The 15437-nt window shown below is 46.7% G+C and overlaps 1 protein-coding gene across 1 annotated transcript in view; it reads right to left on the bottom strand.

Annotated features, from left to right (window-relative positions):
• Window positions 1-15437, bottom strand: part of fasn (fatty acid synthase) — a 118581-nt gene that overhangs the window by 50107 nt on the left and 53037 nt on the right. The window contains exons 18-23 of the mRNA XM_072483409.1: window positions 13666-13746; window positions 11945-12130; window positions 11652-11831; window positions 10154-10357; window positions 9204-9517; window positions 275-664 (exon numbers count right to left, since the gene is read on the bottom strand). Coding sequence (XP_072339510.1) covers window positions 275-664; window positions 9204-9517; window positions 10154-10357; window positions 11652-11831; window positions 11945-12130; window positions 13666-13746 — 1355 coding nt within the window. The remainder of the gene's footprint in view (window positions 1-274; window positions 665-9203; window positions 9518-10153; window positions 10358-11651; window positions 11832-11944; window positions 12131-13665; window positions 13747-15437) is intronic.

The raw sequence follows: 15437 nt of genomic DNA, 5'->3' as shown, positions 1-15437 counted from the left end.
AACAATCACAACTCTTGGGAACAAACAATCCGCAAATGCTTTTGGTTGTACATGTTAACCACCCATAAATTCAAGCCATTGATTCTTTGAAGATGCATTTCCTATATCGTAAGCATATTTGCATATTCAGTGGGTTTGCAGGCTCAAACATGTTATAATATTCTAGCAAAAATATCTGAAGAATCAATATAGGAACAGATTGACATCTTAGATCTGCTGTATATGGTATGCTTACAAAGGATAAATAGAATTAAACATCTGAAAATTATTTTACCTGCGTTAGAAGTCCCCGCAGTTGCTTAGGGTCTTTTCCTGTAAGGAATGCAATCGTCTCGCCAAGGATTTCTCCTTTGAGAAGGGTGTGCAGCAACACAAATCCACCATCTTTCACTGTGGCAGCCATATTGGAGGCAACCATCTGAGGGTCCTCAAAAAGGGATGCAGAACTGTTACAGACAACTAACTGGGCATTGGTAAGATTGGAAGTGGCAGGACTCATGGGATTCCACTGATCAATGGAAACACCCATCTCTTGAAGCAAGTTCTGGCTGGGTGACAGGGAATCAGGGTTCAGATCAGTGGCAATGTAGTCAAGGTTGATTACTGGCTGGTGGTTCAGTAAAGGGACAATGCGAGAATACAAATTTCCATTTCCTGCGGAGACCTAAAACAAAAACAAAAAAAAAAAAGAGGGCAAAAAATATTGTTAAGAAAACATTCATGCATGAACATAGAAAAATGTAAAGATAGGAAACGAGCAACTGATCCATCTGGACTGCCCCATCAGGTGGTAACAGTTTCACTGTTCAGAAAATAATCAACCAGAAATCTCCTGGCAGTCACTATATTTAAGACATCAGTTTGTGTAACGGCCTATTCCGGGTGGGTTAGTTATCACAGGTAAACGGGCAATGCCCAAATCAGAAGCATGATGCTTTAAGTCAGTGGTTCTGACAATCTCCACGGTGCTACTTCAACAAAAGCTTCACTGATACCATCAGAAATGACGTGGGAAAATTGGGTTCTGCATTTTAAAGGACAAGCGGTTTCCCATGTTAATTTTCCAATAATATATCGTAGAGAGATAGAAGGCTTACCGCTAAGGAAAGTGGAAAGAAACTTCCGATACTTGGGGATTCAGATCACTAGGAGCTGGGGAGCCTTGCACAGACTTAATTTGACACGGCTGGTAGAACAAATGGAGGAGGACTTCAAGAGGTGGGACATGCAGCCTCTGTCGCTGGCGGGCAGGGTGCAGGCAATTAAGATGATGGTCCTCCCGAGGTTCTTATTTGTATTTCAATGTCTCCCTATTTTAATCACCAGGACCTTTTTTAATAAAATAGATAGGAGCATTACGAGCTTTGTGTGGGCAGGGAAAGTTCCGAGAGTAAGGAGGGGGTTCCTGCAGCGCAGTAGGGACAGAGGAGGACTGGCACTACCAAACTTGGGAGATTATTATTGGGCCGCCAATGTGGCAATGATACGTAGATGGATGATGGAGGGTGAGGGAGCGGCATGGAAAAGGCTGGAGAGAAGGTCCTGTAAAGGGACGAGTCTAGAGGCGCTGGTGACGGCGCCGCTACCGTTCTCACCGAAAAAGTACACCACGAACCCGGTGGTGGCGGCAACACTGAACATATGGGGACAGTGGAGGCGACAGAGAGGGGTGCGGGGAGCCCTGGTGGGGTCCCCTATCAGGAACAACCATAGGTTCGCCCCAGGAAGAATGGATGGAGGATTTCAGAGCTGGTACCAGTTGGGAATTAGGAAGGTGGGAGATTTATTCATAGATGGGACTTTTGCGAGCTTGGGAGCACTGGAGGAAAAGTATAAGTTACCCCGGGGGAATTTCTTGAGATATATGCAGGTGAGGGTGTTTACTAGACAACTGGTGAGGGAATTTCCGCGGCTCCCGACACAGGGGATACAGGACAGGGTGCTTTCAGGGGTGTGGGTCGGAGAGGGCAAGGTGTCAGAGATTTACCGAGAGATGAGGGAAGAGGGGGAGGAGTCGGTGGGCGAACTAAAAGGAAAGTGGGAAGAAGAACTAGGGGAGGAGATAGAGGAGGGTATGTGGGCTGATGCCCTAAGCAGGGTAAATTCCTCTTCCTCATGCGCCAGGCTTAGCCTGATTCAATTTAAGGTGCTACATAGAGCACACATAACGGGGGCAAGATTGAGCAGGTTCTTTGGAGTGGAGGACAAATGTGGGAGGTGTGGTGGGAGCCCGGCAAACCATGCACATATGTTTTGGGCGTGCCCGGCACTGGAAGGGTATTGGAAGGGAGTGATTTCGCAGGTGGTGAAGGCCCGGGTCAAACCAGGCTGGGGGTTAGCTCTATTTGGAGTTGCGGAAGAGCCAGGAGTGCAGGAGGCGAAAGAGGCCGATGTCGTGGCCTTTGCGTCCCTCGTAGTCCGGCGCAGGATCCTACTCATGTGGAAGGAGGCGAAACCCCCCGGACTGGAGGCCTGGGTAAACGATATGGCTGGGTTTATTAAACTGGAGCAGATAAAGTTTGCCCTGAGAGGATCGGCTCAAGGGTTCACCAGGCGGTGGCAGCCATTTCTCGACTACCTAGGGGAACGTTAGAGGGAAGACGGATGACCAGCAGCAGCGACCCGGGGGGGGGGGGGGGGGGGCAGTTGAGTATAGGGCGATAGAGTACGAGGTTTTGTTACTTGTATATTATTACTAAATTGAAGGATTTTAAGAAAGGTGATTATTGTTCGAAAGTACTGGAGCATCGCTGAAACAAAAAATGACATTTATTAACACTTTTCGTGCCTGCAAGAAGGTGCAATCAGGTTTCAGGTCCTTGCTGTCCACCATTAGTACCAGCACATGCAAGTCCTCTGCTGTCCATTAGTACCAGCACATGCAAGTCCTCTGCTGTCCATTAGTACCAGCACATGCGAGTCCTCTGCTGTCCATTAGTACCAGCACATGCAAGTCCTTTGCTGTCCATTAGTACCAGCACATGCGAGTCCTCTGCTGCCCATTAGTACCAGCACATGCGAGTCCTCTGCTGTCCATTAGTACCAGCACATGCGAGTCCTCTGCTGCCCATTAGTACCAGCACATGCGAGTCCTCTGCTGTCCATTAGTACCAGCACGTGCATGTCCTCTGCTACCACCTAGTCACAGGCCAGCTCTGCATGTTCCTCTCCATGGGCTCAATCGCAGATTGCTCCAGCTCACTTGCAGTGTGCTAAAGACATTTGGGGGGGATGCAAAAGCAAGCTCTTCATCACTGGCTCTTGAATCACCCTGCTATATCTCTGCAAAATTTAATATGCTACATAGGGAGCCGGTGGTGAGGGAACTAAGAGGGGAAAACATATTAGACCTCATCCTCACCAACCTGCCTGCCGCAGATGCATTGCCCATGATCGTATCAATGGAGTGACCACCGCACAGCCCTTGGAGACAAAAGTCCCGTCTTCACATCAAGGATACCCTCCATGACGTTGTGTAGAGCTATCATCATGCTAAGTGAGATAGATTCACAGATCGAGCAACTCAAGACTGGGCATCCATGGGGTGTTGTGGGCCATCAGCAGCAGAACTGTACTCAGCCACAATCTATAACCTCATGGCCTGGCATATCCCCCACTCTACCATTACCACCAAGATAGGGGACCAACCCCGGTTCAAATGAAGAGTGCAGGAGGATATGCCAGAAGCAGCACCAGTCAAACCTAAAAATGAGGTGTCAACCTGATGAAGCTACAACACAGGATTACTTGCTGCTTTTGTTTGGCATGCAAGTGATAGACAGAGCTATGCAATCCCACAAGCAACGGAGCAGATCCAAGCTCTGCAGTCCTGCCACATCCAGTCGTGGACAGTTAAACTCACTGGAGGCTCCACATTTATCCCCAATGTTGGAGGAGCCCAACACATCTGTGCAAAAGACAAGGCTGAAGCATTCACTTCATCTTCAGCCAGAAGTGCTGAGTGGATGACCCATCTCTGGCTCCACCACAGGTCCCCAACATCACAGATGCCAGTCTTCAGCCAATTAGCTTCACTCCACGGGATATCAAGAAACGGCTGAAGGCACTGGATACCGCAAAGGCTATGGGCAACACTACTGAAGATTTGGGCTCCAGAACTTGACGCACCCCCACCCAGCTACAACGCTGGCATATACCCAGCAATGGGGAAAATTGCCCAGATATATCCTGTACACAGAAATCAGGACAAATCTAATCTGGCCAATTATCGCCCTATCAGTGTACTCTCCATCATCAGCAAAGTGATGAAGGAGTCATCAACAGTGCTATCAAGTGACATTTACTTAGCAATAACCTGCTCACTGACATTCAGTTTGTGTTCCGTCAGGGTCACTCAGCTCCTGACCTCATTAGAGAAACATAGAAAATAGGAGTAGGAGACTTCTCCCCTGCTCTGCCATTCATCAACATAGCTGATAATCCTGATCCTGCTCTCCCCCATATCCTTTTGTCCCCTTCTCCCCAACTTCTTTCTATGTCTAACTGCTTCTTGAAAGCAATGTTTTGGCCTCAACCACTTCTTGTGCTAACGAATTCCACAGGCTCATCACTCTCTGGGTCAAGACATTTCTCCTAATCTAAATGGTCTACCTCGTACCTCAGACTGTGACCCCTGGTTCTGGACAACCCCACCATCAGGATCATCCTTCTTGCATCTACCTGGTCTAGCTCTTTTAGAATTTTATAGGTTTCTATGCGATCCCCCCTCATTCCTCTGCATTACAGACTTGGTTCAATTATGGACAAAATAGCTGAACTCCAGAGGTGAGGAGAGAGTGCCTGGACATCAAGGCAGCATTTAATCAAGTATGGCATCAAGGAGCCCTAGCAAAATCAATGGGTGTCAGGGGGAAAACTCTCCACTGGTTGGAGTCATAAAAAAGGAAGATGGCTGTGGTGGCTGGATGTCAGTCTCCTCAATGCCAGACATCATGCAGGAGTTAATCAGGGCAGTTTCCTAGGCCCAACCATCTTCAGCTGCATTATCAATGACCTTCCTTCCAACAAAAGGTCAGAAAGATGTGCACAAGGTCAGATGTGGGGATGTTCGCTAATGATTGCACAATGTTCAGCACCATTTGCGACTCAAGACATTGAAGCAGTCCACATGCAAATGCAACAAGACCTGGACAATATCCAGGCTTGGGCTTTCAAGTAATATCTGTGCCACACAAGTGCCAGGAAATGGCCATCTCCATTAAGAGAGAATAAAACAATCGCCCCATGTCATTCAATGGCATTACCATCACAGAATCCCCCACTATCAACATCCTGGGGGTTACCATGAACCAGAAACAGGACTAGCCATATAAATACTGTGGCTACAAGAGCAGATCAGAGGCTAGGAATGCTGCAATAGGTAACTCACCACCTGACTCCCCAAAGCCTGTCAACCACCTACAAAAGCACAAGTCAGGAGTGTGATGGAATACTCCCCACTTGCCTGGGTGAGGGCAGTCCAACAACACTCCTGAAGCTCGACACCATCCAGGGCAAAGCAGCCCACTTGATTGGCATCCCTCCGACAAGCATTCACTCCCTCCCCCCCGACGCGTTGCGACAGCCGTGTACACCATCTGCAAGATGCACTGCAGTAAACTCACCACGGCTCCTGACACAGCATCTTCCAAACCCATAACCACTACCATCTAGAAGGACAAGGACAGCAGAAACATGGGAACCCCACCAGCTGGAGGTTCCCCTCCAAGTCACTTGCCATCCTGACTTGACAATTTCGCCATTCCTTCACTGTCGCTAGCCAGAATCCTGGGACTTCCTCCCCCAATAGCACAGTAGGTGCATCTTAACTACATGGCCTGCAGCGGTTCAAGAAGGTGGCCCACCACCACCTTCTCAAGGGAAATTAGGGATGGCCAACAAATGCTGGCCAGGCCAACAAATGCTGGCCAAGCCAGCAAATTCCACATACTCATGAAGAAAATTCCAACATGATTTTTAGTCAGGAATTCAAACACTTGTGGGGCGGCACAGTGGCATAGTGGTTAGCACTGCTGCCTACGACACTCGAGGATCTGGGTTCGATCCCGGGCCACTGTCTGTGCAAATCGCCCCTGGTTGGCGTGGGTTCACCCCCACAACCCAAAGATGTGCAGGGTAAGTGGATTGGCCACGTTAAATTGCCCCTTAATTGGAAAAATGAATTGGGTGCTCTAAATTTATTTTTAAAAAGGAATTCAAACACTTTAAAAATGCCGTCTGATGTTGGGGAGAGGTTCTGCCAAAACCTTATCAGTGAAAAGGTGATAATGCCATCTCTGTCTGCACCTCTGGCAGCTGGGTCAACCAGTCTTCTCCGTTCATTTGGTGTATTTAGGGACATTCCTACTGCTACTCGGTAGACACAAATGGGTTGGGAAGACTGGAACAGAAGGGGGCCATTCAACCACTCATGCGTGTTCCACCATTCAACTAGATTATGGTTCATCTGTATCTCAACTCCAATTAACTGCCTCAATTCTGGAACACTTAATATTCTTGCTCTGTTCGCAGCTTTGGGTGGAGAAGGAGAGATCAGCCGCAGTGCAGCAAGGAGAGACGGAAAATTCAGATCAAGGTGTGAGGCAACACGTTACCCTTTTTACTATTCATTTCAGTTAACCTCCCTTTATACCTGCTTTGGGTCTAGAATAGGATGCATGGGTCCCCAAATTTCTCCAGAGATTTAGGAAGAACAATTTCAAAAATCATAAATGTTAGTGTCAAGAAGGTTTCACCAACAGCATTATTTGCTCAATGTAAGATGTGTTGCTCAATCTAATAAACTGTAGACACATTTGGAGACCAGACACTAGATTGTGCAAGGTGTAGGTGCAGATTCAATTTCAATGGAAAATTAATGACACAGCTAATTATATTTGATTAAGCAGTACAGATTTGTATAGCAAATAATAGCAAAACACTTTGGCACATGACAAGATACAATACATCATTTGCCTCAATTTCTCAAAGCCATTGCACACAAAAAGGCACATAGACAACACCTTGGGGTTGATTTCAACCAATCAACCCCATCCCCCCCCAAAACCATTCCACCCTTCCAAAATGTTCCAGAATGGCTGCTTGGGGTCAAGGCTGACGTCCTGTGCACATGCACCACTACTACACCTCACCCACACAGCTACAGTGCCGAATCATGGTAATCATTCCCTCCTGAAGGAAGGATTCCAGTGCCCAGATAGATTTAATTACTCCCTACAAGAAGCCCCATCACATCATTATAGCATTCTGCCTGTCGACGAGAAGAGCCAGGACAACATGCTGTAGTCAGCAAGGCTAGTGATTAGCTGATGGATCAGTACCTCTGGCAAACTCCCCCCTGAAAAAAGGTACACCTAGCCACTTTGCAATTACAATCATTATCTGCATTAAAACACATGGTAACCTGTCAATTTTAATCTTGATGCCCTACTGGCAATGCCCATTCAGGAGCTACTATGAAAAAATTAAAGTGAAGAGTGTGATAAAAATGATGTCAATCAAATGACCTATGGAATTTAAAATACCCTGAGCCTGAATTAGAGGCCTACCAGTATGGTTTTCCACATGGTCCACCGCCCAAAACCTGAGCGGTCAAAATCAAATCCTGCTACCTTATGTGGAGAGCCAAAGTAAAACAATACAGCTTTAAAAAAAAAAGCAGAAGTGCATTGGGGCTAACACTGAATTTGCTCAGACTTTTCAAACACAATTACCTTTGCTAAAAGTATAACATTTTACAGTCTCTCAATCATTTTGATTGGTTCAGAAGCAAATGGCTGCTAACCCAATCATATCTTATGAACCATCACAGCACTTTTAGCGCTAACATGGTTAGGTACCCCAGTCATCAACCACAGGGATAATAATAATCTTTATTATTGTCACAAGCAGGCTTCCATTAACACTGCAATGAAGATACTGTGCGCCACACTCTGGCGTCTATTCGAGTACACAGAGGGGAGAATTTAGAATGTCCAATTCCCCTAACAAGCATGTCTTTCTGAACCGGAGCACCCGGTAAGCATTTGGACAGGCTGCAAAGGAAGGGAACAAAAAGCTACCACAATAAAAAAAAGATTGGTAAACTGCTTAAAAATAACAAACTCTCAGTTTAGCACCCACTTCTTCTGTTAATTTGTAAAATTGCCACTGCTACCCACTTCTGACTAACATGATGCATTGTCTCCTCAATGCTGTCAGCACCACCATGTGTTTGGATAGAACCATTATTGAAGCTTCCGGTCAGAAAAATGGATACATGTTTCCAACGCTTCAAAATCACTCTGGAGACCAACAACATTCCTGGACTCGACTTCTCAAATCACAAATTCCTTCTTTCTCTCTCCCTCTTTTCCCCCCCCCCCCCCCGCCCCCCCCCCCCCCCCCGCCCCCCCCCCCCCCCCCGCCCCCCCCCCCGCCCCCCCCCCCCCCCGCCCCCCCCCCCCGCCCCCCCCCCCCAATGCTGAGCTCTGATGGGAAACAGCTCATTGGCTTCTTCCAAAATGTCATGGTCTGAGGTCAACCCACCTAACTACAAAGACCCACCCCATCTTTCCCTCCATCTGTGCCATGGGTTCACCTGTGATATCTGGCAGTGGTAAATGTGTTCCTGAATTTGAAGTAGATAATATGCACACCCTCATCCTTGTCCATCACATCACCTCAAAGAACTCCAGCAAATTGATTAATTTTATCATAGATCATGGAATTTACAGTGCAGCAGGAGGCCATTCGGCCCATCGAGTCTGCACCAGCTCTTGGAAAGAGCACCCTACCCAAGGTCAACACCGCCACCCTATCCCCATAACCCAGTAACCCCACCCAACACTATGGGCAATTTTGGACACTAAGGGCAATTTATCATGGCCAATCCACCTAACCTGCACATCTTTGGACTGAGAGGGGAAACCGGAGCACCCGGAGGAAACCCACGCGCACATGGGGAGGATGTGCAGACTCCGCACAGACAGTGACCCAAGCCAGAATTGAACCTGGGATCCTGGAGCTGTGAAGCAATTGTGCTATCCACAATGCTACCGTGCTGCCCACTAATTAAACATGACCTCTCCCTTCTGAATCCAATTCTTTTCCCTGCCTCTAACCTAAACTTGGGGTAAGGCACTATCACGAGAGTTGCGTCCAAAATACTTTGCTAGACAAAAAAAAAAAAAAAATGCCTTTACCTCTATAATCTTCATCTTCTTGCTAGTGGTGTTTTCCAGGGAGATATCCAGACAGGATTTCAATGCTGGGCCATCCAGTAATCCATTCAGTAACTCATCTTCATGTAGACAACCTTTTTCCGTCTCCACTGTCTGCTGCAGTTCTGACCAAAGATTCCCGTTCAGGTCTAAGCCACACAGTACATTGAGCATGTGCAGTAGTCCTTTCTCCGTGCCAGTGGTTCCAGCAAAGGCGGTTATACCAGTCGGCAGGCCAGAGAAAGAAAGCTTCAGGCCATGATTGGACAACTTGTCCTGCAGCTTCTGCACAAAACCTGGAAAAGCAGATGTTTAAAATCAGGAGAGGGCTGAAATGAGGAACATCAATCAGGTGGAATTAGAGGTAGCAAAAAAAGATTCTGTGCTCCAACGCGCTGCAGAATGGACAATAACGACGCCACACAGAGTCAGCTCCTCATTTTAAACAAGTCATCACCAGAAACATAGAAACTGCCAGGCATTTCCCCTGGAGAAGGAGAGAAGTCAGCTGGTTAGTTCCCATCCCATCTCAGTCATTCATTAGCAGCATCAGAGGCCTGGAAGAAGTACAATTCTTGTAGTTTGGGATGATGTGCAGCCCAAGGAAGTGTAAACGCAAGGGGAGGGTCGTGGGACATAAAGGCAGAAATGAGACTGCAGTCTGCCCAGCTATTACCGGTTTGATTCGTTTAGGGATAATGCGGATGAAACATTTCTCCGGCCATTGCGAATCACCTTTCCCGCTGGCAGTGCACCCCCGCCCATGGGTTTCCCGGCAAGTGGGGCGGCTGCAATGGGAAATGCCAAGCAGCGAACAGCGATACACCGAGAAACACGCAGCTGGGGGAAACCAGAGAATCCAGCCCCTTATTCCCATTTCTTTTTTTTTTTTTTTAAACCAGCGATATTCATTCTCCGGAATACCTGCTCACCTTTGCACTGTGCGAGGCAGGAACGAAGCTTCTCACTCCCAATTAGACAGTCATTCTCCAAGTATGGGGTGAAATGGAACTCCTGCAGAATCGGTTGGGTCTGCTGCTGATGCCGGCGTGGAGCTACTGTTGCATGTAACCCGCTGATCTGGACTCCTCCGGCTATAATGGTGTCGAGGCAACGATTCACAACGACATCCACAGCTGCGAAGAGGCGGAGAGAAAAATCAACTGTTCGAATCAAGAACCTCAGTTCCATTACTGATCTCGTCACTAAAGGTCTGCGCAGATTGCAAAATACAAAATGTGGCATTGTGCAGAATCATTTCTTTATGCCGCAGCCAGTATTGAAAGGTCAGCAGCTTCTGCTGCTCTGTATGAATACATTGATGTGTATTCATGTTTTCGAAATGACTTTAGTTGAAGTTCAGCAATGTCTTACAAATTTTACTGAACAACGTGCTAATGTAGCTTTTTGCAACATTGCAAGTGGAAGATGGGTCATTGTACTTATTACAGAATGCAAAGATCAACGCAGTGTCAAATCTCCATCAACTGAAGCAAAAACAGCTTTAGAAAAATGAGCCTTTTAAGAGCAAAAAGCATCTGTGAGGAGAGATAACAGAGTTAACGTTTGTAGTCTATGGGCCAAGTGCTGGCAAATGGGATTAGGACCGAAGGAAATATCCCATACACATATTGCCTCAATGCAAACTCCCCTCCTCCCCCACCAAGCCATCTGCCGTTTGTGCTTAAAAGTTGCTTTGTTTTGTTGCAATCTCTCACAGCTACAGTTTAATATCAAACACATTCTTCCTCCCTTCAGTTCTGAAGAGCCAGATCTGCTGAGGTTTTCCAGCGTCCTCTCTTTTTGTTTGATTCCAGCATTTTGCTCCTGATATTTCTTTTTTAAAAATGGATGTGGTCTGTTGGCAGCCTGGTAAAGTAGCCAAATTGTTTGAATCTCAGAACAAAAATCATAGAATTGACAGTGCAGAAGGAAGCCATTCGGCCCATCAAGTTACACCGGCCCTTGAAAGACCACCCCTCCACCCTATCCCCATAATCCAGTCACCCTACCTAACCTTTTTAGACACTAAGGAGCAATTTAGCATGGCCAATCCACCTAACCTGCACATCTTTGGACTGTGGGAGGAAACAGGAGCACCCGGAGGAAACCCACACAGACACGGGGAGAAAGTGCAAACTACAGAGCCACCAGAGGCCGGAATTGAACCCTGGTCCCTGGAGCGGTGAAGCAGCAGTGCTAACCACTGTGTCACCCTGTGTTTGCATTTTGTACCTACTTAACTTTCAAAAACTTAGGTAAATTTAAAACTTGATATCATTGTGCACAGTTACTAATCAAATGGACTTAGCTCACCACCTGGCACACAGACTTAAGTTGAATACCAATCACATAACATCTCTCCACTTTTGAAGGTTAAATATTCAAACCGCTCTACCAAATTTATCATAGTAAGCATCCCCCAAAAACCTTTTCTGTTTTCTTTGTAATCTTGGGCTCTCTCTTCATGAAGTTGTGGGTCGATGCGCACAGAGCGGATACGTGTTGGTACTCTCAGACTGCGACCAGCCAGTCCGGCCACAATCATCTGCAACATGGTGTCCAAAAGCGTCACCCAGTTCCCAGACCACAGCAACTTCCCTTTATCGCCTGGCACAAGAAAGTAGATTTTAATACATTACGATTCAGTCTCCCTCAGGTCGTGTGTTAAATGTGCCCCTTTTGAAAGCACAAAAACTGTGAAGTTTCAATATAGCACTTACCAGCATTATTAGATTCCAAGATTCCTTGGAAGTTTTTTCCATATTCATAGCCACGCAGACGCAGCTCTTTATAAATGTCATCAGGAGAAAGACTGAATGTTGTCTCTGTATCTTCAACCTCTGCATTTGTTTTTACCTGCTTCCTAAAGTCATTTAGGGCTGTTTCTTCCAAAAGAGTCACTTTTCCTGCAATTAGTAACGTTACAATATGAACATAAAATACAACTCATAGCAAAGAGCCTCGGCAATTTTTTTTAGAACATCAGAACATCTAATAATAATAATCTTTATTGTCACAAGTAGGCTTATATGAACTCTGCAATGAAGCTATTGTAAAAAGCCCCTAATCGCCATATTCTGGCGCCTGTTCGGGTACACTGAGGGAGAATTCAGAATGTCCAAGTCACCTAACAAGTATGTCTTTCAGGGAGGAAAACGGAGCACCCGGAGGAATCCCACACAGACACGGGGAGAATGTGCAGACTCCACACAGACAGTGACCCAAGCCAGGAATCGAACCTGGGACCCTGGCGCTGTGAAGCAACAGTGCTAACCACTATGCTACTGTGCTGCAAGGTTCCGTGCATTTCTGCCCTGGTTTGAACTTAAACAAAGCCTTTTTCAGCAATACTCAAATTCTGTACTACCAAGTGACTATTTTGTCCTTTTGCGACACAAATTCAACATCATCATTGAGAACTCTGCTGAGTATTGCTTTTCTGATTACACAATGATACATAATTATTCTATTATTAAATGCACAACCTGATAAAGTAACTGAAGTCTACAAATGGATTACTAAAATTATATACTTAAATCGTTTGAGCACAAACTGGCCGTAAACAACCTCAAGCAAATGCACCTTCACAACAAGCTATTTCTCTAGAAATGTGAATTATAGAAACATTTACTTCACCATCTGGTATCGATGGAGGCCCAACCAGGTAACACTGACTATCGTAAACTGCAATGAGCTAATAAATTCATAAAGTTTGCTGTGCTACATTGCAGATACTACTTTTGAATTCAAACAATAAATATGAGATAAGGAAGTCAGCACAGCAATATAAAAAGGACATGTACGCGGCAAGACACAAAAGGACGGCCTGGATTTATCATGGTATACAATGAAGTCAATTAGTGTCAACTTAACCACAGGAATGCAATCTTCCGAGTGTCACGTGGGCCCTTTGCGGTGTCAAGAACCCAGCAACTCGGAGGTGCGTGCACAGGTCAGAGATGCGAACAATTTGAAGGAATTGAAAAGGTGTTATTTTAAATGCAAAAAAAATGACAAGGACACAGTCTCCCTGGCTCAGAGGCACGTCTCCAACAGTATTGGAACTGATGCAATGAGAGCCCTCTCCTGGCAAAGAGGGCTCCCATTGGGCCACTGCTGCTTGGGCCTTAGCAGAACTCTCACTACTGAGACGGCCAGTAATTTGTCAAATCTCTGCCTCACATCCCCAACAGGGCAGGGATGCGGCGGTGGCCTGCTAATTGCCACCTCCTGCACGATTTCATCGGGAGTGGGAGGCCACTCCAGAGTGAGGTGGTAAAGAATGAAAAGTTTAGCATCGGGAAGATATGCCACCATTGTTGGTATGTTTGGAGTCTCACAAGAAGGCCTTGGATTTTCCTTTTTACTTCGTCGCCATAAGAACAGCCCAGACGAGATGATTCATTCGATCAGGAGCAAAGCTTTAACCAACGGGACTTACCGCTAACAGCCAAGCTATTGTTCTCGGAAACCTCAAATCTATTTGATGCTGGCATCAGCCGCACTTCAAGCTGTACAGAGCCTTGAAAGAAGAACAAGATTTTTAAAAATATCAACAGTGGGATTCACAATGACCATTTTTAACTATTTGAAATCAAGAAGTGGCGCAACTTCATTTCGTTAAAAGTCATAGAATTGTTACAGTGCAGGAGGCCATTCGGCCCATCGTGTCTGCGCCAGCTCTCCAAATGAGCAACAGGACTTAGTGGCCTTTCTCTCGTACCCTTGCAAATTTTAAAGAATTTTATCTATAAAGATAATTTACAAATCTAAAGTGTTTTTGCGTATGTAATTAATGAGACGGGCGCGACCTAACGGAAAAGTTTCTAAGTGTCATGTGTGGAGGATTTTGCTGGCAGTTTCTCTAGGGCTCTGTCGGCGAGTTCCCCACGGCTTTTTTGAGCCCTGGGCAGTTTCTCCCTGGTCAAGTCCACACTGGGGAGCCGAACCCGTTGGCCAGACCAGCTCCTCAGAGACCGGGCCACCATTTTGCAAGGGTGCTCCGATTTCCAAGAGGGCTGGTGGGTCCCCACATCACCCATGGGCAATGTCATCCCACACACACATGGGCATTACCCCACAACACCCCAAGTGTGGGTTGCTGAGGGGCTCCCTTTTCCAGGGCTTCCAATTCCCCCTATTGGGCCCCCCCCCCCTTCAGGATCCCCAACCATCACCCTCCCCCCCAACCTTCCGGAGGCCCATTCACATCCACCCTGCAACCCCCCCGCCCCGCACACTTTCATATCTTCCCTCCACCCTCATTTCAGGCATGGCTCCCCCAGGTGTAACTGGCTGCCAGGAAGCCCACAGGAGACCCATCCTGGGATCTGCCAGAGCGCAACAAGGCCAGTAAATCGTGCCCTTAGTGTTTTAAAAATGAAGGGAAGGTATCAGATACCTACAAAGAACTTATGGAGTCGGAGGAAACTCAGATAGAGGAACTAAAGTGCAAGTGGGAAGATGAGCTAGGGGTAGAGATAGAGGCTGGTCTGTGGGCGGATGCCTTAAGCAGTGTTAACACATCCTCATCATGTGCCAGGCTTAGCCTGATAAGGTAGTCCCCCGGGCACACAAGACGGGGGCCTGGATGAGCAAGTTTTTTGGGATAGAGGACAGGTGTGTGAGGTGCGCGGGAGGTCCAGCAAATCATGCCCACATGATTTGGGCATGCCCGAAGCTTAGAGAGTTTTGCTAAGGCTATGTCCACGGTACTTAAAACACAGGTAGTGCCGAATCCAGAGGTGGCGATCTTTGGAGTGTCGGGAAGAGCCAAGAGTCCAGGGGGAGAGAGGCGCTGACGTTTTGGCCTTTTCCGCCCTGGTAGCCGGAGACGGATACTGTTAATGTGGAGGGACTCTAAGCCCCCGAAATTAGAGACCTGGGTTAGCGACTTGGCTGGGTTTCTCAGTGCTGAGAAAATAAAGTTCGCCCTGAGAGGGTCAATGTTAGGGTTCGTCCGGAGGTGGCTGCCATTCGTCGACTTTCTCAGGGAAAATGAAAATGTCAGCAGAGGCAGAAATCTAGAGGGGGGTGGTTTAGGCTATTGTTTCATTGTTGGGGGTGTGAGGAACTTGATAGGGATGGAAATGTTTTATATACCATGTTTATGTTGCCGTTATCATTATTATGAAAACTACAAATACCCTCATAAAATGTTTTTTTTTTTTATTAAATGAAATAAAACCAACAGAAGAACAGTTGTTCTTTTGT

Source organism: Scyliorhinus torazame, chromosome 18 (genome assembly GCF_047496885.1).
Source record: "Scyliorhinus torazame isolate Kashiwa2021f chromosome 18, sScyTor2.1, whole genome shotgun sequence".
NCBI classification, from domain to species: domain Eukaryota; kingdom Metazoa; phylum Chordata; class Chondrichthyes; order Carcharhiniformes; family Scyliorhinidae; genus Scyliorhinus; species Scyliorhinus torazame.
This window is presented reverse-complemented; position numbering and strand designations above follow the sequence as displayed.